The sequence below is a fragment of the Borostomias antarcticus genome (assembly GCF_949987555.1).
Source record: "Borostomias antarcticus genome assembly, chromosome: 1".
NCBI classification, from domain to species: Eukaryota; Metazoa; Chordata; class Actinopteri; order Stomiiformes; family Stomiidae; genus Borostomias; species Borostomias antarcticus.
The window spans coordinates 46420108-46443988 of NC_140234.1; the positions used below are offsets into that span (position 1 = coordinate 46420108).

General features: G+C 46.9%; 1 protein-coding gene across 4 annotated transcripts in view; it reads left to right on the forward strand.

Moving 5' to 3' along the window:
* The window catches only part of ets1 (v-ets avian erythroblastosis virus E26 oncogene homolog 1), a gene marked incomplete at its 5' end in the record, with an annotated part of 39102 nt that overhangs the window by 11053 nt on the left and 4168 nt on the right, over positions 1–23881 (forward strand). Inside the window, 6 exons of one of the 4 annotated variants that reach the window (XM_084444606.1) lie at positions 7340–7406; positions 19534–19653; positions 20359–20559; positions 20886–20966; positions 21248–21493; positions 23072–23332. In XM_084444606.1, the coding sequence (XP_084300732.1) occupies positions 7340–7406; positions 19534–19653; positions 20359–20559; positions 20886–20966; positions 21248–21493; positions 23072–23332 (976 nt within the window). Of the gene's footprint in view, positions 1–7339; positions 7407–19533; positions 19654–20358; positions 20560–20885; positions 20967–21247; positions 21494–23071; positions 23333–23881 lie in introns of those variants that run through there. The other 3 variants (XM_084444607.1, XM_084444605.1, XM_084444604.1) reach the window with 3 other exon arrangements.

The following is a 23881-nucleotide window of genomic DNA, read 5'->3' on the forward strand; positions in this document are numbered from 1 at the left end:
CACGAAAAATGTAGGGGTAGGGCCAAGGGCTAACAGCTGAATGTGGGTGTCTACGTCATTGTTTGTTTCTGTCCGTCCATACTATAACACAGTCTGGAGTTTTCAAACTAAAACTGGTCAGCGGTTTTCAAAACTCTTCGTTTTGGGGGCACAAAAATACCAGAGTAGTGGACGCTAGGCATAAACATAGTAAAAGTTATGCCTTTTAAGACAAACATGTATTAATGTAAGGCCAAGTCTAATTTCTCATGTTTACCCCTACCCCTTACTCCTAGCCCTTGCCCCTAGGAACAGAGTGTGAAGGGCTAGTGGGTTGAAATCTTCCCCTATGAAACGGGACACCCCTTCAAGACCGATACGTCATCAGTAGGTCTTCTAGTCTAATCTGCCGGTCTGCACGGAGTGGTAACAAGTGCAGCAACTTCATTGGTGGACTAGTTAAATTTTGAGTGTCACTCATATGCTATCAAAGGGGGGAAATGCAACATGGAAATGTGTCAAAATGCAGGACTCTCATGCACAAATCAGCCTTAAAACAATGTTGTTAGCTAAGACATCAGCATGCCACAGCGATTTTTCGTTAGGCTATGCTTGTTATAAAGAAAAGGTCTATAATTGAAACAATATGAATATGAAATAATACGTTGGTTATTATCGTTTTGAATCATTCTTAATGAAAAAAATATTAGGCTACATTCGTGCTTTTCTTTTGCTCTGAGACCGATTGTTCGCCTAATGTTAGCCTACCCAAAACAGACCACGACACAAACATTAGACCCAGTGGCAGATTTCTAAACCATTTGCCGAGATAAGGCTGACTGCCCAGTCATCTTGATGGCTAGCTAGCTCCGAAAACGTCCAAACAAATTTTCAAATTAGCTCTATCTTGATAAATTGACCACCGATTTGAAGTTAAGCCAAGTACATTACTGCCTAAAAAAATCTTAAAATGATATTCTGTGACACAGAAACAGTAGTATTTCGGAAATGTGTGGCGTTCTTTTGTTGCTTGCTCATAGCTCTTGGTTTGAAGTGTGGGTCTGAAAAATCTCAGTTTCAAGGGCTATGTACTGTAGCCCTCGCCCTTACCGCTACACTTGACACCCTTGAGGATTGGGACGACTGTACCCCTTAACATGAACACGCAAAATGAAGTGTTAGGGATGAGGGGTAGGGCCAAGGGGTAAATTGGGATTCAGCCTAAATGTCGCCTAAGACACTCCATTTTAACTGACTTTTCCACTTCTCCTTCATGGCATTGATTTTATTGTTTTGTAATAAGAAAGACTGTTGTTGTCACAATAGAGCATTAGTAAAGGGAAATTCAGAGTTACTTGTGCACAGTACCCGTGGAAATGGTGTGGTTTGTATTGATCCATCAATCAATCTATCAGTGATTAAATACTTAATTCATAGAGCAAACTCTGTGGGGCTGCACAGCACCCAAAACTGAAGAAACACAACTCTGTTTCAACACTTGAACAACCAACTATTGATCTGACTGTAGGTAAGATGTAGCTATTAGATTTATAGTGCTGTTTGGAATAGGCTGGACTTTTTGGCCCTGCCATAATTTGTATTCAAAATCAATTTTAATTAAATACTTTGTGATATACTGTAGCAAACATCTAACAGACTCTTGCCAGGATTTGCACCTGGAATTTCCATCAAGTAGATGGATGTGTTACTACCAGTATTACACCACATGAGTTAGAGTAGTTGGGTGTGTTACTATTACACCACGAGTCAGAGTAGATGGGTGTGTTACTACCCGTATTACACCACATGAGTCAGAGTAGATGGGTGTGTTGCTATTACACCACATGAGTCAGAGTAGATGGATGTGTTACTATTACATCACAAGTTCATATTTTTTGTTTGCTGTATTTATGTTGTTTTTGTAGTTTTTGTTTTAAGGATAGGATTTTAGGAAGCCAACCTGATTCGCCATAGCCTACAGGGAAAACACCATACAGAAGGGCTCATACAGTACTTTAAAGAGCTTGCCTTCCTTAATAGTGTTTTTGGACAAAAACTCAGTAAGAATCCAAATGTTATTCCCCTTGCTTGTGTTAAAATGTGGGCCTTGATTGCTAACGATACCATTCATTTCCAGGTACATTGTTAGGTCAGGGCTCAAAATCGTGACTGTTTTGGTCGCATATGCTCCTGAAATGTAGGTAATCTGTGCAACATTGAAATATAAATGGGAGCATTTGTGAGAGACCACAAAATTGTTTTGGTGGGACCTCTTTTCCATTTGGACGTCCCTTTCTCTGTATTTGCTAGTAATACACATTCACGTGTGGTGTTGTGCATTCGTGGTAGCAGTGAAAACAAAAATGTTCCTCCCCTGACTTAAACGCTTAAACAGCCTCAATTTAGCAGGTTCGCAGAAACACAGGGTTTAGACTGGGACAAAACTCTCAACTTCATGAACGCACCTAGCACCTTGAGCTAAAGTTATCAAGCTCAAGTTATCGAACACAGACAGTTCTTCCTCTATGGGAGTGTGGAGCCTCTTGACATAAAACCGCTAGTCTACAGTAGCCTACAACTGTCTTGAAGTTGTACACTGTTTCCCTTGCACGATGGATGCTGCTACAGTGAATTATTCAAATATGCTGCTACAATGAATTAATAATTAACCTTTTAACTTATCTAGTCACAAACTTTGACAGAAAAAGACACTTTCTTGGTGGACAACAATACAGCTCTCACTGTCCCAAAAAGAACAACAATGAATGAAATGAATGACGCTGGTTAGATCTTGACTGTCATTAAGTCTAGACCTTTCTGACAGTCCAAACCGCATGTCTCTGTGACCTTCCAGTGTCGATATATGGCTGGTTCGATCCCGAACAGTGCCCTCTGGTGGCTAGGCGGGGAAGTGCATGGTCGACCCGTCTACCCGTCCACCATCCACCCACCTGTCTGTCAGACCGCCCATTCGCTGCATTTAGTGTAGATATTAGCATGTGCTGAAATGTACTGTACAGCATTCGCTGAAACTTTAGATTTGCTTAACGTAGCTCGTCAAAATTCTCCAACAGTGCCACCTAGCAAAGCAACATAATCAATTTATGTTTTACACCAGAACCCCCTTCTTACCCCTGTCATTCTTTGTGAGCTTTTGAACGTAAAAAGAAGAACTTCAATTGGCATCTGTCTGATTCGCAGTAAAGCTAACCTCTCAGCTAGCTGTCAGTTGACCCTGTGAGGAGCAGGTGCACCAGTTACACGTGTGGATTAGTAGAGATGAGCAACCGGGCCCGGCAGATGTCTGGCAGGCGTATGGCGGCACAACTCCAGGGCTATCACATGAAGCCCTAACTGTCAGAACCATGGTAACAGCATTTGCCAGGTGATAAAGGGGAGACATTGAAACCCAAGCTCACATGTGGTCTTATATGGCACAGGCCCTTAACAAGACTGAGTGGTTTTAGCCTCTCGGTTGCATTGGAAAATGTTGTTCTCACTAGTCCTTTTTTGCTTTTGCAAGACTTATTTTGATAAGTGTAATGATACAGACCAAAGCATTCTTTCTACAAGATGCTGAACTTTGAGTAAATTAAATTGTGCTGCAAAGGAAAAAAAAAAAAAAGAGTCACCTAAGAGTCCATTGCAGGATGCATACATGAGAGCAACTCAATGTAAAGTGAGTTCAAATCTCATATCAGAACAAGAGCTACTTTAAAGGCCTACATAATTGTGGGAAGCATTGAAATAGTCCACTCTGCTCCTCTGCTCTGATGTAGATATTCATGCTACTAGGCCTTAATGGCTGCCCCAAGGCATAGAAGGAGCTGGACTGTTCTTTTTAGGTCGGGTTCACACTTAAAGGTCCGTTTTCTGATTCGAATGAATGCAAGGATCATACATTGTTTCAATTTTCCAACTGGTCCGGTTTGCGTTCATAAAGGCCAATACTCAAAACGGTCCAGAAATTGTAAACAAAATCCATGTGGCTGGAAACACTGTTCAATAATTGGTCATACAGTTGGTGGGTAAAAAGGCAACCAATTTGCACAATTTCTACCTGGATATCTGTACTGTATGGTAGCCCACATCATGGAGCACTGTCAGGTTATTTTTTGTGCCAAAATTCCCTGCCTGTGAAGGGATATTTTGAGCACACAAATATGTTTCACACACGCATGCAAATAATACATTTTGAGCAAAGGAAAGTCTAGGCTATATTGTACACTGTACTCAATAAAATTGTATTTGCATGTCTGCTGATGTCCATAATAAGCAAGCACAAAGTGACGTTCTTTGGTCTGTGTGCTTAAAGCTTGCCTCTGCTCTTGCTCAACCGTACCTCCATGCGCTCAGCACAGAATTTTGTCACAAAACTAAAACCAGAGCATTAGAAATGTGCCAACATTTTAGGGAGGTATCTGACTGGGGCTGTCTTCAACCAAAGAAAATCTTGGTTGACTGACAGGCATATTTTTTTCCCCCGACCAAACTATTTTGGGCGCTTTTTTTTCAGGCACTTTTTTCTTCAGGCCTGTACATTTCTAAATTAGGCTGATTATTAATGAGTAACTAACTTATAATTTGTATTCAGAATATGTTATTGTATTTTATTAGCATATATTAATTTAATATTTATGTAGGCTTGCTTCCCAGTAGGCCGCTTCCACTCCTGGAGTTGGCGCCAGTCTGGACATGAAGCCTCCCATTCATCCCATCCCTCCCATCTATCCCGATGATTTAAATAAATTAAATGCACTGGTATCATTTAACTTGATCATAATCATAATCATCTTTATTGTGGGCCTATAGTAATAATTCAAATGATAACATGTAGGGCCTAGCCTAGGCCTACGTAATAGCATGACAAATGCGCTCTGCACTCCCAAAATTCAAAATGTAGTCAATGACATGAGAGTAAAAAGTATTACAATGACAATATGTAGCCTATTTTCCACTTATAGGCTAGACATTGTGGGACTTAGTTAATAAAACAAACAATGACCTGTCCAGCAATCGAGTTCAGCCCTACATCTGACTTCATCTCGTTTGTCCCCTGCTATTTTCACAGAATACAAACTAGTTGCTATCTTCCTGCGCTGCGCAAAAAATGGGTGCACTGGAAAAGAATTACCTTTTTTTAACCCAATGGTGTTCACACCAGAAATGGACTGATCCAGAGTTCACTTGACAGCAGACCGAGACCCCCTTGTCCAGGCGGACCAGAGAGCGGTTGTTTGGTCCACACCAGAGTTCAATTCCTGCATTCACACCGCCCAAACGAACCGCAAAAAGGGGTTGGTTCGGTTCAACCGGACTAAACAAGGTTGGTGTGAACGCGCCCTGAGAGTAGATACAAGGAACTCAACAAAGACAAAAACAAAGAGCGATATGAGAGAGAGGAGAGAGAGAGATGCCCTTCGTCCCCTCCCCTCCCTCTCTCCATCCAACCACCCTCCGTCCTTAGACAGCCTCTCACAGGGAGCAGAACAAACCACTAAACCCACACCACCTCTCTTCAGCCGTTGCCACGGCAGCTCTTATCTGTCCATTGAAACCTGATCCTGGCTGCTAATGGGGACAGTGAAGGATCCCCTATTTAAAAATCCATACATAATCAATAACCCCGGCTTCCCGATCCAATTCAGGTATACATACGTACAAGCAGAATCATATTGCCTGGCATACTGGGATGCTCCATATTGACTTACTCTAACAAGGTTAGGCTACATGCAGTCAGCCTTGGTTGAGGCGAATGGTCGAGTGTGAATGCTTGGATGAATGCTTGGATGCTGGATGAAACTATGTTTCCTTGTTGGTTTATATTGAATATATTTTTAAAATGAAATGTTGATAGTAATACAGCTATTCCAGCATTTCTTGCTTCCACCATGCCTAGGACATGTTGTCAACACTGGTACGTTCCACTTTGATGGCAAACAGACCTGCATGTGACAGTTGCACTGACAATCTGTTGCCATGGTAGGTAATGTCCTTACAGTTGTCGTCGTTTTGAGTGGAGCCTCACCAGTTTACTCCCTCTTTCTGGCCATGGATTCCAGTCTTTCTTTCAAGGGCAGATGCAAAAATTGATTCAATTTCAAATATATCATGCTTTCTGAATGTGCCTTATTTCAGTAAACTACATTATCTAAATGTTTAAACTACTGAATGCCCACTAAATAATATTTTCAAATGAAATTATGATGATAGGAGCCCCAATTCAATTTGTGCTGATACATGGCCAAATGACCCATTTATTCAAACTGCCCTCATTCAAACTGCTTCTTGGATGTGCTTCAAGATCTTTCCTTGTCAATGAATCGCAGCTATGAATCTTATCTTAATATGTCATCGCATTTCAAAGGCCTGAGAGGTAGTTCTGTAAAAATATGTTTTTTATTGATCAGTACAAGGTGAACAGGAAACACTCTGAGGTGTTTATGAGGGCCAGTTACAGGACGCTTGGACCCCTGGAATTAGACACAGACGGCTCATGACACTTTCTAGACTGGCCCCTCTGAAGCTATCCTGTAGTCTTCTTGCTTATTGACTATCATGACAATGGGGATATAGTGAGGATGATTATTCAGCCACTGTATTGGTAGTCACAAATCAGTTGCTTAAGAAACCTTTCTCTAAGTTATAGGATTATGATTGCAGGGTGACTTTGAATTATGGCCTACTAGGATACATGACAAGTAGACAAAGCACAGCCTGGGACCTATACCTTTAGTTTAAGCACAGCAATGGTTCTAAGAATCAACAGTCGACATGTGTATAAATCACTATCCTTCAGCTAATAAGAGTAGTTTGCGGGAATATGTAAATCATTGTCCCCTGTGACGCCCGAGGATAAGTGACTGGATTCTCACAGAGATACACAGGGGCAAGAATGTAATTGAATTGTGAATCACTGAATCACTCGCAGTCTAAACGCGCCGCCCATTCAGTTATCCTATCTAGGCTACACTGGCAGAACAGCCTCTTCCGCGCGCAGTCAGAGGGACAAAAACGCCCTGACGGTGATGAGGGAGGGAGGGATTGAGTGAGTGAGAAAGAGGGAAGGAGAGAGAGTAGCTGAGACAGAGGGAGAGAGAGAGAGAGAGAGGGAGAGAGAAAGGGGGAAAGATTGAAAGAGAAGTTTGTAGAAAATAAATTGAATTTTGGTGGAGATATAGGCTATTGAGGCGCAAGGACAGGAAAAACAATTATTGTCTCGATCAGGCTAAATCAAAGTTTTTTTGGACGGCACAGGGAAGAAAGCTATTTTTCATAAATTATTTCGGATTGTTACTGTTTTCTGTTACTGTTTAACAGAAAACATAACGCAGGCAACTGTATCGAACAAAGTGATCTGATGATCATGACGGCAGCTGTCGATATGAAACCGACGTTAACCATCATAAAATCTGAAAAAATGGACGGTGAGTAAGATAATCGTAGGCTACAGCCGTTATTAGACGAACTTTAATATACTGTTTTGCATGTATGCTGTGCAGTTGCCGGATGTATTCTGGCAGCCTATAGGCTGTTTCTCAAAGTTATGTCTTTTGCAATCTGCGCTCCCTTGAAGCATCTATCCTACTGTTTGCCTTACTCTCGGTTCGTGTTGATAAGTGCGCTTCTGATGAAGTCATGTAACGGGACAGAATGTCCGGATTGTTGAGCGAATGCAAAGCAGTGTAGTTCATAGTGCAGGCATGACATGGTGGTAGATCACTATACAGAGAGTTGGTGTCTCCTAATGGTATATTATAGAGTAGGCTAGAGGAAAATGCATGCTAGCGCATGACAACTGAGAAAAATGCAAATGTTCCAGGCTATGAATTTAAAAGCATATATGTCTACTGCAAAATGATAAGCTATATCTTCCTTTCATTTCTTGATTTATGTAGGCTATTATCCAAGACTCATTTAGGCTCACATAGGCTACCCTGTGTTGAATTATGACAATATAACTTCAATATAACTTCAAAGGCCCCTCCTCATGTTGATCACTCTTGGGTCTACTAGCCTATGTTTCAGAAGCTAAGGACTCAATGGGGAAAGAGGCAACTCTTTCTCCTGCATACCTAGTACTGAGATAACATAGTCTTATTTTTTTCTGTTTATTTGTTTGTGCTGGGGGACACATTTAGTGCATTGCGGTTGTCTTTGTAGATATTGTATCCATGGCTGACTGTCTCTCAATCAGCCCTTCTCTCTCACACAGCCTTGATAGCTCTCTCCAGGCACCCTATCACCATCTCATCTCCCTCCCAAATATGTGCCCACCTAACTGCCCGTCCCCAGGGCTGCCCAGGGAGGGCAAGCACAGGGCACTCCGCCCCACATGGGAGACTGGCACTAATGTCCAGTCATCATCCCTCTATCCCTCACTTCATCATGCCCCCCCCCCCCCCCCCACACCCCCTTTCCTCCAGAGCGGTTGAGTGTGTGTGTGTTGAGTGTGTGTCTCCAGAGGGAATCAGAGGCGGGCTGAGGTGATGAGTGTGCAGGCCTGAGGGTTGCGTATCCTCCCTGCTGCCTGGAAGCCCTGGGCAGGGCTGTGGGGCTGAGATGTGGAGAGGCTGGAGGCCCTGGGCAGGCCTGTGGGGCTGAGATGTGGAGAGGCTGGAGGCCCTGGGCAGGCATGTGGGGCTGAGATGTGGAGAGGCTGGAGGCCCTGGGCAGGCCTGTGGGGCTGAGATTTGGAGAGGCCGGAGGCCCTGGGCAGGCCTGTGGGGCTGAGATGAGGAGAGGATGGAGGAGGCTGTAACCCACGCGCTCCACAGTGTTTTCATCTGGCCTGAGAAATCTGTGGTCTCTATTTTATTTTATTTCCCCCCTCAAAGTCAACTTATTCACTTTCGTAGATGGAAGAGATTTGATTTCATCACTACTGTCCTCTTGTATTTAATGGCAGTGGTAAACCCTAAGTAGCCTGCTAAACTCTATAGGTTTTCAGCTTGGGTGGTGCCCCAGCTGTAAAGTTGGCAAAGTGTTGAAACGTGTACTAACCCCCTCCATAACCCACCGAGCTCAACACAGCAGTGTAACAACTGCAGGAGAAGCTCCAATGGTGTGTTCAACTTCACTTAGATGACACCTGCAGAAGGCAAGTGAGTAACACACACACATTCTCAGACACATACAGAACACACACACTTGTCTGAAAAAGCGCTGACAGCTGTGTTTGAGTTGCCAAAGCGCAGCGCTATCTTGCAAAATCATTTCACAACGCCAGCTTCGTCTTGCTCTGCCGTGTATGTTGTTGGGGTCAGCCTGTCGCTGCCAAGAGGCAGGCTGGATACAGTACATCACACACACACACTCTGTCCTGTCCACTCTCTCCACGTTCCATACTTCTCTAAATAGATCAGTGTCCCACTGATGAACCGAGCCGCCTCTGCACCTTTTGATCCAAATAGGAAATAGCAGTGCTCCTCTGTAGCCCAGGCATGTTAGACATTAGAGGACATGACGGGCTCTTTGTCCAGCTGAGGCTGCTGAAAGGGTTAAGTGTTCCACAGGACCACGATGCCTCCAGTGACTGATGTCGGATCAACGGGTTGTGTAATGGACATTCTCACTGGACATGGTTTCTCTAGTTTCAACAAGCATAGGGGTTCTCAGAATGTCTTAACTAATGCTGGTATTGGGCAAGCATTTGTTCTATCTCTCTCTCTCTCTCTCTCTCTATCTATCTCGCTCACACACACACACACACACACACGCACAAACACACACACACACACACACACACACACACATCAAGTGGTTTTAAGCACATCCCGTAGCATTGTTTATTTTCTATTCTTTGTGAAGGTGCGGCAAGTGTCAGCTTACCTAAATCCCCCCCTTTGACTGTTACCCCGTCTGAGGTAATTCCTTTTAAGTGCTTACAGACTGTCAAGGTTAGAGGTGAGCCCAAATAAAGCTTCTCATACAGTATTCCAAAAAGCGAGTTCCTCTGTGTTACAGTAGCTGCGTCTTGACTCACAGTAGGCTACAACACAGGGCACGGTAGCTTATTATTCAGCCTATCTGGTAGCCATAACACGACTAGAATCTCACAAGGCGGAGCTGAAAAGATAAGTGAGATCTCTTCTCAAGATGGAAGGTGTCAAATTACAAAGTCATCAGACTTTCTTCTTTCCCCCCCCCCCCTGACTTTCATTTTTCCCCTTCCTGAAACAACAGTACTGTACTAGGTACTGTATACTAGCTAGTGCCTTAGTGTTCATCAGTTCTGTCGTCCGGAATGAGGGCGTCTGTTACACAGACTGAGCTGGCCTCGTTTAAGTTTCTGTTAGTTAGTGCCAGAGGTCAGGGTTCAGTGGCTGACAGAAATGTCTGTGATGCTGCGTGTCTCAGTGGGAGAGTTGGGAGGGGAGGGGGGGGGGGGGGTTGGTTGCTGCCTTTAATCTGATGAAGACACTGCGGCTTGTTTTAGCTGGCACACACACTCCCTGCCCCTGTACCACCATGCACCACCCATGCCACACACATGCACGCACATACACACACACACACACACACACACACACACACACACACACACACACACACACACACACACACACACACACACACACACACACACACACACACAGGGTCCTCAAAAGGCTGTTGGCATGGTGAAGTGTGTTTTCATTTCAGGCATAAGCGTGTAGGTTCAGGGCTGGTTTGATGATGTCAGCACTCCAACAGTGGTGGCGCTGTGTGTGTGTGTGTGTGTGTGCGTGTGCGTGCGTGCGTGCATGCGTGTGTGTGTGTGTGTAAAATGCAAGTGTTTGAGCCCGCCTGGCAGCTTGGCAGCTGTGTCAACAGCGTCAAAGCCACGCCGTTCTCCTCTGATGTCGGTCGTTGGCTTGAACACAACAGAAGCCAGCCCAGGTCCACTTTTCATCTGGCCTGTTCAGCGTCAAGAGACGACCAACCAGGTTTGCCAGATCAAACCCTCCTCTAGTGGAGTGCGGTATTTGATGTCGGGCCTGTGATCATCACACAATGTTTGGCTAAATCGTGTCTACATGCCAGGCTGAAGTCTTGCCCCGTGGGCATCATATGCCCGGTTCAATAGGCCTCACACATCCATCCACATGATGCATAGACCTCTTAAGGCAAGAGTCGGTCGTGAAGTGGGTGTCTGTCCATGTCCACAATGACCCTGTCTATGTCTTTGTGAATGGGATTGTGATGTCATCCCCATATTGTGAAACTGATTATCCCCAATTCATTCATCATCTGTTCATTCACGTGTCTGTGGGCAGTCTTATAGCCTGTCTAAACAGAAGGCTATTATCGCGCGTGGGCCATATCAGGATGCCTCTCTAGTGACTACACGCCTTAATTTTGCCTTTTAAAGCTTAGTCATAAAAGTCTGCATTTTACTTCCAGATACATCAGCCAGCTAAATAGTAAGCATATGTGGAGAGAAAGAGGAAGAGGAAGGAGGAAGAAGGAGAGAGAGAGAGAGAGAGAGAGAGAGAGGGGGGTATTCAAAGGTGTGGCCCTGATGTGATGAAAATCACCAGGAATGTATGGAATCATATTGAAAAATCTCTTTTGGTTGTCTTCCACGTGTTTTGACTATTACTGTGTACATTTGGTAGAGCATCAGGACTGGAGCGGTAACGTCCCGCTTGGAGCGTAGCCCGCAGCGATCCGTCCTCCCAATATTGTTTCTAACCCTCTTCCTGAGGACCGTCGACAACCAAAACAAAAGAAACAGCACGTTCCAGTGCTGGGAAAAATAAGTTAACGAGCCTGAGAGCTTTTCATGAACCCCCCCCCCCCTCTCCCTCTCATTCCTCCCAGTCCCCCTCTCCTCCTCCTCCTCCTCCTCTCTCCCCTCTTTTCCACCCTCTGCGGGCCACATGAGCTTCCCGCTAACGTCACCTCGGCCCTTGATGTGGCTTCTTCCTAGTGTGCGTCCCTGTCTCATCCCCAGACGTCCCTCACTACTAATCACTGAGTCACACGGACGCCCGCTGACTGCTGGCGCGCGCCGCTGACTGGCCCCCACCGCCGTGGGCGTTTCTTCCCTTCACGACTCCACCTTACGAGGGCAACTGGGATCCCCGGAGGGCTCCGCACTTCCCACGAAACGGAGGAACAAAAGCCGCCTACCGCCGCCTACGTGTCCCACCGTGCCCCGTGGGTCGCAGCTATTTCGGTAACCTCTTCTCGGTTGCTTTACTGTTTTATAATTCCAGAATTTGGAACCCCCCCCCACTGAAAAGGATAGTCTGCCTGCTACAGACATCAGTGTTGTGTCCTGAAGGACTTGCAGTTATCACTGACGTTCAATCTTCCTGATCTGGTCTAGTTTAGGTCTTTTGTGTGAAGCAAGCAGGGCCAGGTTTTATCCTGTCTCAGTCCCCCTTTGTGTGCGCATTTTCTGCTGGCGGCCACCTGTTTTTGGCGTTTTGGGGGGCTGCTTTTGTAATCATCCAAAATAAAGGTCCCACAAGCCACAGCCAGCTCCTTAATGTATGTCAAACCTACTACATCAACCGGTATCGACAAGCAGATCTGCTTTTAAAAGCAGAGAACAATAAGTAAAAGCTCTACGCTGAAGGTACGACTCTGTGGCACTCCCACGGTGAGCAGAGCGGGGGCCGCAGTGATGCACAGTCAAATGGGAGGCACATGTGTTCTGGCAGGCATGGGGGAGGTCGAGGCCGGGGCTGGGGCTAGGGCTGAGGCTGGGGCTGAGGCTGAGGTTGGAGCTGAGGCTAGGGTTCACAGCTGGTTTCCTTGCCTGGCCTGGCTTGCCTGGCTTCTCCATGTCTTCAGCACTGGGACTGGGACAGAGTGGCCTGGCAGCTAGTTTCTAGAGTGTTGCGGACTACAATTACTGTAGGCGTCTGGAGTGTGCCCAAGGGCCCGCACTAATGAGAACTTGACTTTGACACTGTTCACTTCCACTCCACTACAGTGCTGGTGGGATACAGGCGTTTGCCAGGTTCCCATAAAACCCACATTGAGAGTCCCTATGTGTTGCCTCAGACCCAGTTTTGGTTTATGAGAACCTATGAGGAATGAATGACAAATAGTGAGTAGCCTACATGAATACACACTTTTCAAGATAGCCTGGTCGTTTGCGTCATGGACACACAATGTAAAAAGGAAAACTGTGTGATCTCGAGGGGTTCATTCATTCCTTGATAGTGTGTCATATTGTGTGTGTGTGTGTTTGTGTGTGTGTGTGTATGTGTATGAGAGAGAGTGCGTGTGGAATCTCATCCATCTGTTAGTGCAGCATTTACTTTCCATTAGTTGTTTTTATCGAGCCCATGTCACATCTTTAGATCAGTACACACAACTCATGTGAAGTGTAGCATTGCACCAAAATCTATTGAGTGGGGCCAAGACTGGGCTAAAGAGGCGAAAAAGAGAGATGTTTGATGTGTTTTACAAACAAGAAGTGGATGCCTCCCCCTCAAACATTTGTCCTTCGGGTTCAAATGTTTAGCAAGACCATAGAACATTAAGCCTAAAATAGAGGGCAATTCATCTATTCGATCTGGAACCATTTCACCAAGCGGGCCGCAGTCATTTTCTGGTTGCATTAGAAGAACACAAGAAAGCTGTGAGAAGCACATTAGCGATTGTAAAACACCAGAGGAATGTGTGGTATGCAACATGAAAACAATGTGGTCTGAAGGGAATTCATTTATCGAGTATACATCTGTTGCCCATAGTTTTCTCTCAAATGAACAGCTAGTGTGAGCTACGGTGTGATATTATAATTGTGTCCCGGACTTGCTGTGTTTACTGTATGTGTGACGGGTGTCACAAAAGAAGCATGCATGACTGTTCCAGGGATGGATCAGTGAATCCTATACTTTCGGGATGAGTGTCCTCTACTCGTCGTATTTCACACTAAAGTGTTAAGAAATGTTTCTTGAGGAATGTTGCAGTTTGGACAAAAAACAGGACAGGCACCGGGGGTCTGTGAGAAGAATGCGAGCAAGCAAGTAAACAGTTTGTCAGATACGTCGTGTGTTTGCTTTAATGCCTAAACAGTTCCCTCAGAGCGTCCCCTGTCTGTTTATAACAGTGCTGTGCCTGGGGAAGTCGAGCTAGCGACGCGTTGCTATGCTAACACCACCTGCACTCTTGTGTAGTAGCAGCTAAGCAAAGACCGATGTCATGTTGCAAAAAGAGATTAAACTGACATACCGCATATACCCATGTTCTCTGCCTGCCTCTGTACATGAAACCTGTTGCTTGACATTTTGTGTAGGAATTACACAATTTGTACACATTAAGAGTCATTTGGTAAGTCAACTTGTGTCAACGTCTGCAAAAAGATCACGGAGTGGATTAGCCTATGAGATTAAGAATCCAGTTGGAGCAATTTTTGGGAGCTTTTGTCTTTGTTTTTTTTCCCTTCTATAGGAAACAGGGAATTTCCACCAGAGCTTTCAGCGTGGAATACACTGTGTCCGTGGAGGCCGAGCCAGAGATCAATGCAGACATGGAGCTAATGTCATAACGCCAGAACCGAGACTGCGCAAACAATATAGAGGAGTTAATGCACTTTCACATCATAAGCTAATGTGATTCCAGAGATAGAGGAAGGGAAAAGAAAAGAGCCACAGTATGAGTCATTAGTCTCTGCTAGCCCCAGTAGCCTGTGTGTCTGTGTGCTGTTCCAGGAGAGCACAGTCTTTGCATTGTAAAAGGCCCGACAGTACTAAAGTCAGCAGTAGCAGCATGTAGCCTTTAGCCCTGCGGACTAATGCCGGACCACAGACTTGGTACAGTGAGAGGGTGGTGGAAGCCATAAGAATAGCCCCGCTGTTTCCAGGGCTACACTAAACTGGACAGGATGGATTGGTGGGGATAGCCCCAGACCCTGACCTCAAAACAGGGCCCTGGCCTGGGTCTGGCCCTGGCCGGGCCCACGCTCGGTCCAACTTTGGCACTCGCTCCAGGGCTGCCCCCACAACAGGCACCCGCCGGCCACTTCTATTCCTGGCTCTCCGTGCCCTGGTGCTGCCGTGCATTGAGATGGAAATCCAAACAGAGGCGAAGAAGGGGACAGAACAAGCGGCTCTCTCAGAGACCGGAGACCCCCCCCCCCCCCGCTCCGCTCCCCCCCCCCCCGGCCCCCCTGCCACTTCATTACCCTGCGGGTCCTGAATGGCCTCCCTTCATGTCGCCAGGGTTTACGACCCCTAGACTGGGACAGATAGAAATCTCCATCAAAGAGCCCGTCAGATAGCGGCATCACCTCTGGACGGGGGGGGGGCTGTCATGGGTTTTTGCTCAAGGGGGGTGGGTTCTCTCCCAAGCTGGCCCAAACCCCCCCCCTCCCCACACACACACACACACCCGTCCCTTGTCCCTTGATACATATAACGTGAGAGAAGGATATTCCGTAGACAGATGGACCAGGGGTGATTTGTGGGTTCAAATGACCTGCTCAACCCAAGAGTCGCCTCTCCATCAACTTCGGAAGTGACACCTTAGCCACAAGAAGTCGGCCCTTGCGTGCTCATGAGCTCGGTCCGCCCACGCAGTGCTGAAAAGAGAAGCAGAGAGAGAAAGACGCTTTGTCAAAAGCATTAAACTTTCAATCAGGCTGAAATGAATCAATTCCGATTCATTGAATACCTCCTAAGACATTGTCCCTTTTTATTGCACGCCCACTCACTCTCTCTCTCTCTCTCTCTCTCTCTCTCTCTCTCTCTCTCTCTCTCACACACACACACACAGCTTATACACTAGGCTATTTATAGCCTGATAGACTGATAGATAGTCCAGTGTCTCTTCCTTCCTCTCCTTTGCGTTTGGGAGTTGCCGGCGTGGCGAGTAGCGTTGCATCATCTGAGGCGGGGCAGCGCTGCTTCATGAATGGAGGCAGTCTCCCTCCTCCTGGGAGATGGCATGGTTCCTGTTGTGATGTCACTACGGACAGTGAGAACAAGAGGGGGGAAGGGAGGGAGGGAGGGAGGAGAGGGACCGCTTTCAGACCTCTTGTTCATCTCTCTCTCTCTCTATCTCTCTCTCTCTCTCCTCCGGTCCTGTGATCAACTCACATTACAGCCCGATGAGTCACCCGGCCACTTACACACACCCCTACACCGCCCCACCCCAACCTCACCCCATTCCACCCGTCCCCCACCCCCCTTCCCCCGCCCGGCCAGGCCCGACGAGGGGCTACGGTTCCCGAGGGCTGTAGCCCCGGCCGCAAAATCCTAATTTCACGCCTTCGCTCCAGCGCACGCTGGGAAGGAGACTGCTAATTTGGTTCATGTGAGCGTGCATGCATGTGTGTTTGTGTGTGTGTGTGTGTGGCCTTCCTCTTGACCGCCCCCACGCCCCTCCGCCCCTTCTCCCCCCCCAACCTGGCTGTGAGGTGGAACCTTGGTCTCTGGGGGGGGGGGGGGTGGGAGTGGGGGAGGGTTGTTTGGGCCGCGCAGTCTCTCGGCGGGTTCCCCAGGGGAGGGATATCGGAGTGGCACTCAGCACACCACTCGCTGCCATTAGTCACATCATGATGACACCGGAGAAGAGGTGATCAATAGCTCTTACTGTACGCCTGCCTTTCATTCTCACTGCGTCGCTCCATCCATCATGCACGCTTTTCATCCATTGACATAATATTCGCCCAAGGTCTTACCGCACACGTCTCGTGTTGCCATGAGGCAAATGCAAACATCGTGCCTCCTTTCCCGCTCTGGGGTGATGATATGGATGTACGAGCGCTATCGGCATTAAGAGCTCTCCTTTCCTTCGTCCGCCATCACGGTCTACTGCGATGGTGTACCCCATCCAACAGTCTTTCGGCCACACGGATGGACCTCGTCTTCGCTTGCCACATACGCTCCCTGGGTCTAGTGTGGATGGGAAGATGGCTGTTAACGCCTGGCGCCGCCGACCCTGCTGTCGTTAGCGGTGCTCATGCAGCCATTGAAACCATATTGGGGCGTCATCATTTACCAGAGACTATAGACCCAAGCAAGCCCTCCCAAGCTAATGGACATTACTGTTACTGTGCATTAGTTACCACACTGTGCCATTAAGGAGATGCTCCACGTATGGCCAATAATAGTTTAATGTGTTGTCAGTGCATTAACATGATCAGATAGGATCTGCTCAGTTGCAGTAGCACTTCAGATTCACTTCAAGTGAATGAGACGGGGTTGCTATGTACATCGGTTTAACCGTCAGTGCAAAAAATGGTATCTCCCTAAAAGTTTGAAGAGCATTCTGCATTACTGCATTTGTCAGTCTAGAGGGTGCGGTGGTTTTAGTGGGGTTTAGATAGCTACGGGCTTCAGGACTGCGCAGGTGATAGGGGTCCGTCTGACAAGAGAGAGACTGGAGATAGAGGATGAGTGAGCGAAATAGAGAGCCTGGAGATAGAGGATGAGTGAGCAAATAAAGTGCAAGATCAAATCCTAGACCCTCCGAGCTAAGCACGTCTCCTTTGAGTAACCGTTGGCTTTCGCACTTTCTGTCTCGCTCTGACTACAGCCAAAAACCAGAGAGGAGGCGGTCAAGACGACCGCGCACAGTTAGGGACACAGTGTCCGCGTAGGCAGTGCTTGTCATGTTTTGTTTTCATTTTAGAGTGGAGGAGTGCGTTAGTATGACAACTGATGAGCTACTTCAGAATCTTGAGAAACCAACTTAAATAAGTAACAATTTGTCCTTCACCACTGACTTTTTGAATGACAAACGATACAAATCAGACCAATGAATCAGATAGACTTCTCACACTAAAACCAACTAGACAGATATCTCTAAGCCACAAATATCCCTTGTGAAACTCCAGAACGGCCATAAACCCTGAAAGTATCTATGGAATGGATGTACAATCCAAGACTTTCACATAAAGACATTGAGATCGAGTTGCAATCGTACCACACGCATGCATGCACACACACACACACACACACACACACACACACACACACACACACACACACACACACACACACACGCAAAGTGTTATTGTTCTCCTCTGTTAGGTCATTTCTACATAATGTGGCCCATGAGCTTTCAGAGGTCAGACAGAGAGAGGGAGAGGAAGAGAGTGATGGACCTAGTTCTCCAGTCAGCCGGCCAGCGGAGGATTACGCCGGCGGCTGGGCGAAGGACAGACAGCTGTTGTGCATTCCAGACGAGGCCGGGCGCGCTGACGAGCGGCGAAAACACCATGCGCTGCACGTCGCCCCTCCCCTGGCACATCAAACCACCAAGCAGAGATGCCAGAACATCTGGGAGAACGACATACAGGCAGCATTAGAAAGAGAGGCAGAGGAGGGGGAGGGGTAGACAGATGAAGAGAGAGAGAGGGGGGGGCGGGGGGGGGGGGGGGCAGAAAGAGGCAGAGAAAGAGAGAGATAGAGACAGAAAGAGAGAGAGGGTGAGGGAGAGAGGGAAAAATTGTCTCCCACCACGGTGTCTTCTTAAGTTCAATCCTACACACTGATGCTGTGGTCACTGAAGTCACAGTGTCACTGCAGGGTACTTATTTACTGTAATCAATATGGTTTATGTTTTTGGCTATTTGTTATTGAATTGTTGTGTGGCAACTTTCAAAACAAATTATTGTACAGTATCCTCTCTTTCTGTCTCTCTCAACCTCTCATCTCTTTCGCACTCACTCTCAATCTATATGTCTCTCTCAGTAGTGTAAAGACTGTTGGGTTGCTGTTGATCAGAGTAGACTTTTAGCCCTCTTGTCTAGCGCTTGTGGCCTGGGGCTTTCCCTTGTCCTCCTCATCCTCTAGTCCTCCTTCCTCCTCCTCTCTCCCTCTGTAGCCTAGTCAATGTAATTAGATCAACTGGAGTCATTGGGCTCTGTTTAAAGCCATCAAAGAGTGCTCTTGTCTCCTGCTGGGTGCCCAGTGGCTGTGAATGAACAGTGAGCCTGTGTGTGTGTGTGTGTGTGTGTGTGTGTGTGTGTCTTTGCCCCCCCCACCAGTCGGGGTGACATCATCACCTTGTCCCCAACCTTTGACCCTGAATGTTTGACCCCATGCTGGGTCGGGATGACAGTAGCCCTTCTGTGTGTGTGTGTGTGTGTGTATGATCAATTAGGGGGTTTCACAATGGTCACTGATAGGCCCCACCATGGGAGTCCCACCCAGGGTGTAAGTGAGTGACTGGTGTGCATGACCCCTCACATGTTGTCCCAAAAATGCCCCAACCAACAAAAAAGACGTTAGGACAATACAGAGAGAAGGAACCGATGTGTGTTACTGTGTTTGTCCTGGGATTCATGGCACACATTTGTGACCAATGCGTTTGCGACAGCTGCGGCGATTGGACGATTGGATTGGTTCCAATGTTGATACACTTTCTGTCTGTCTGGAGAGGATGTAATAATTGAGCCAAGTGCTTGATCACAGTGAGAGAGGAGCTCACTGGAGAAGCCAAACCAATGGACCCGTGTGCGTGTGTGTGCATGTGCGGCCCTACTGTGCATCCTAACCATTTGTGATATTAAGTTATAGACCATCTTTCTCCCCTCTCTCTCTCTCTCTCTCTCTCTCTCTCTCTCTCTCTCTCCCTCTCTCCCTCTCCCTCTCTCTCTCTTAGATCTGGAGTGTGGGGATGTGCCCCTGCTCACTCCAGGGAGTAAAGAGATGATGTCTCAAGCCCTGAAGGCCACATTCAGCGGATTCACCAAGGAGCAGCAGAGACTTGGCATTCCTAAAGGTGGGGCGGGGAGCTAGACCACTACCCCTTACCCTCTCAGTCTCTGTTACAGACTTCTTACCATGAGCGAATCACTCACAGATTGAATATCCCTATGCTAAGCTAAGTCCACCAATATGACGACAGATATGATTATGTCTCTTGGCTTTATTACATGTATTAGTCAAAGTACAACACACACTGTTTACATAGACAGGCTGTACGATCCCGAGAAAGCAGGGGTGGAGAGACAGACACTGAAAATGATGAGTTATGCTTCCTAAATTGAGGCAGACCACATAATGGTAATTTGGCTATTTGGAGAACCCCAGCCAGTCTTGAAATGGATGGGGTTCCACTGTCTTCTTAGTGTCTACACATTTGAGCTAGCCCACTTGAAGCTAGCCCACTTGCAGCTACCGCTACTATCTGTAGTAATCCCCACCACTCTCTGTTAGCATATAAGTGCTAATATCAAGACCACTGAAACTGCTCATGTGACAATTTAGCTTTTATAGTGTTGAGATTGAGAATGTAGGTTTATAAGTTCAAGACATTTTCATGACCATCATGGTCAAAGTAGAACACATTAAGTGTGCTTTTAGTACATAAGTGTGTAGCTTTCAGTGCGAGTATCTTCTAGGACCCTGTGTAACTCTTGTGTGTGACAGTGACCATTTGTAACTCAATTATAATGTGTTTCCCTGCTTGTCCACCTTGTCCCAGACCCCAGACAGTGGACCGAGGGTCATGTGGGCGAATGGCTGACGTGGACGGTGAACGAGTTCAGCCTGAAGAACGTGGACTACCACAAGTTCTGTATGAACGGGGCCAGCCTGTGTGCGCTTGGGAAGGAACGCTTCCTGGATCTGGCACCGGACTTTGTGGGAGACATTCTCTGGGAACATTTAGAGATGCTTCAGAAAGGTAGTTGAAGTTCAGCCCGGTAGTTTGGTTCTTTGATAAAGTAGTAAGAAAAACCTTGTGCCCTTCAAACCGGGGTAGAGCCTTGCTAGTGTGCATAGTGTTATTACACAACTGGTCTAAACGGTGCTAAAGTGCTAAAGAGGTCAATTTCAAGCATTGTTAGCATTTAGCATAGTAACAGGAGCCAAAGAGAAAGACACAATTTACCTCAGGTCATTAATCTTTCATCAGCCAAGCCCGAAACTAGATGCAGCCTTGATGGCAGTCATACGATACAGGAAATCAATGACGGGGTCAGTGATGTTCACAATTTATTTTTCATGAAGAAGACACAAAGCATTTCCCCAACGTCAACGGCTTGACCTCCAGCTTCCAGGAATCCCGCTATACCTCAGACTACTTTGTCAGTAAGTATCTCTGAGGGGAAAAGCACCATAGGCCATTGTAGGTTTTATTCTGATATTCATACTAGAGTACTACTCTATATGCTTCTAGTAGAGGATTGTAAAAATCCTATGCATCCACTGATTTATTATTTGTCAGGATATGGAAGGAATGCCCGTGCTATGTAGTAACTGTCGATTACTTGCTTGCAAAGTTAGGAAATATATCACCAAATTGCATAATCACTCTCTCTCTCTCTCTTTCTCTCCTTCCCTTAACCCCCTCCCCACTGCTGTTCCTCCAGGCTATGGGATTGAGCACGCTCAGTGCGTCCCTCCCTCTGAGTACTCCGAGCCGGGCTTCATCACAGAGTCCTACCAGACGCTTCACCCAATCAGCTCAGAGGACCTGCTGTCGCTCAAGTATGAAAGCGACTACCCCAACGTCATTCTCCGGGACACGCCCCTCAACCCACTGCAGGGCCACTACTTCACAGTCAAGCAGGAGGTGGTCTCCCCTGACAACATGTGTGTGGGACGCATCAGCAGAGGTGAGGGGTCATGCACTTTGGACAGGGTACCATATGCTGGAAGGCTCTCTACTAAAGTCAGTGTTGAGTGTAGTTGTTCTTGCTATGCTAGGTAGCCTTCACACTCAGGTCAATTCATACTGTCAGGCCAATATGAATTCATTGAGGCGTGTGTGTGTGTGTGTGTGTGTGTGTGTGTGTGTGTGTGTGTGTGTGTGTGTGTGTGCGCGCGCGCGCGTGTGTGTGTGCGGGCATTCTCAGGCCGATATGAATTTATTGAGGCACACAAGTGGTGTGTGTGCGTGCGTGCGTGCGTGTTTGTGTGCGGGCATTCTCATGGGTGTGTGCATGGGTGTGTGATAGCGCTGATGCTGTCAAATCAAGTCTTGCCACAACAGTGCACGTACCTAGAAGAAAGCAGCTGTATGGTTGTACTTGTGGTTCGAACAAACCTGTCTGAAACGAACACATTTGAGACAGGGTTAGGAGAAAAAAGAAGAAAAAAGTATCTTGTTTTTGTGTCATGGTTGAACATGTACAAAGCCACAAAGCAATCTTCGAGCTGGCTGGTCCCGCCTCTTGGTTTTAGGTGAAATACCTCATGCTAGATAACCTTTCTCTCTCTCTCTCTCTCTCTTCTCATCTCCCACTCGAGGTTCTCGGTAAGGACGGCGAGGTGTTAACCAGTCAGACAAGCAGCGCAGGCTTCTCACCAGCTCGTCTGGTTGCTGTGCCACATGCACATCTTCTCACGTTCCCCTCTCATAGTTTGGAGAACAATTTGTAGTGTGGTTTACATTGATACTAATAAAGCTGGGATTTTCTTCTCCCAATCCCCTCAGCTGAACAAATAAATGGAAGTATATTTGAGGGAGTATCACGCACAGTATCTCCTATGGTCTGGGCATTTGCCTGCAATGTACGTCCAAACCTCCGGACGTGATAAATCCGAGGGGATTTTAGCCTGGCATTTTGCTTTCCCTCGACGTGGGAAAGTATTTGTGGCACCGACGGAACGTAACATGTGGCTTCAATTTTTCACAATTGAAGATTTGCGGGCATCAATCGAGGCACTGTAGCTATTATGCGTCATTCTTTAATAGCCGGCAATTGAAAGTCTCCTCATATCTTTCCTGAAGGCTAAGAATAGCAGGGAGCAATTTGCACAAAGTCTTCCAATTAGACTAAACTAAATGGTGTTCGTACAAGCGAAGCTGGGTGTGAAATGGAGAAAGGTTACATCATACTGCACAAAAATGCTCAGTTGACAGAGAAAGGCTTATTTACTGCCGAAAGCCCCTTGTGTGGGCTATTCCTACAGTCTGTTTTCATATTCTTAACACTGATTCATGAAGTCACAAACTCACAATACAAGTCCAGTGAATAATGAAGTTTGGACTGAACACACAGGGTGTGAAAAGATTTCTACGCTTAGAAATGTTTCGTACTGTATCTACTGCAGTTCTATTACTTCCTCCATAACACAGGAACAAAATAGCTTGATGACCACCACTCAAACAATCATCTGAGCTCTTTTTCTCTTGGCGTGCCCTCCCCCTCCCTCTCCCCCTTCCCACCCGGCCTCTCCCTGACCTTCAGGTAAGCTGGGCGGCCAGGACTCGTTCGAGAGCATCGAGAGCTTCGAGAGCTGCGACCGCCTCACCCAGTCCTGGAGTAGCCAGTCCTCCTTCGGCAGTCTGCAGCGCGTGCCATCCTACGACAGCTTTGACTCCGAGGACTACCCTAGTGCCCTGCACGGACACAAGCCCAAGGGTACCTTCAAGGATTACGTCAGGGAGCGCTCGGACCTCAGCAAGGACAAGCCCGTCATCCCAGCCGCAGCCCTCGCAGGCTACACAGGTGAGACATACACACACACACACAACATCTGGCATAGGCCTACAGTATGCTAGTTGGTTGGTGCTTGGTATGGTCAGTTTCTTTATTGGGATTGGTTTTCTTTCGACAGTATGTGAGCTATATTACCTCGCTGGTTCTCCAGCAATGTTTTTTCATTCTAGTCATTTTATTTTGTCTCATTTTAGAAATGTTTTCAGTGAGGGGGTCTGTAATATTTGTATGGGTGTCCTCTGTCATGCAAGGTGTGGGTTTGCCTTAACATAACCGTGCTCATCGCTTAACATCAGTTCAGAAACACCTCTAACCCTGGCGGCCCCAGTCATGTGTCTGACAGGAAACAAAGACATTTGCTGCTCCTAGCCCTGCTCTTTCCACGGCACTCTGCGCTGCACGTCTTACACTCTCATCTGCACACTTATCTGCGGCCAGCATCGTGACCTATTTTCCAGGTCGTCTTAGCAACGCCTGCACAGCTCAAAAAAACTTAACCTACACTCTGCTCTTCTGCCTGGAGTCGGCTTATCTGTTCATCTCTCTAGGCCTCTTTAC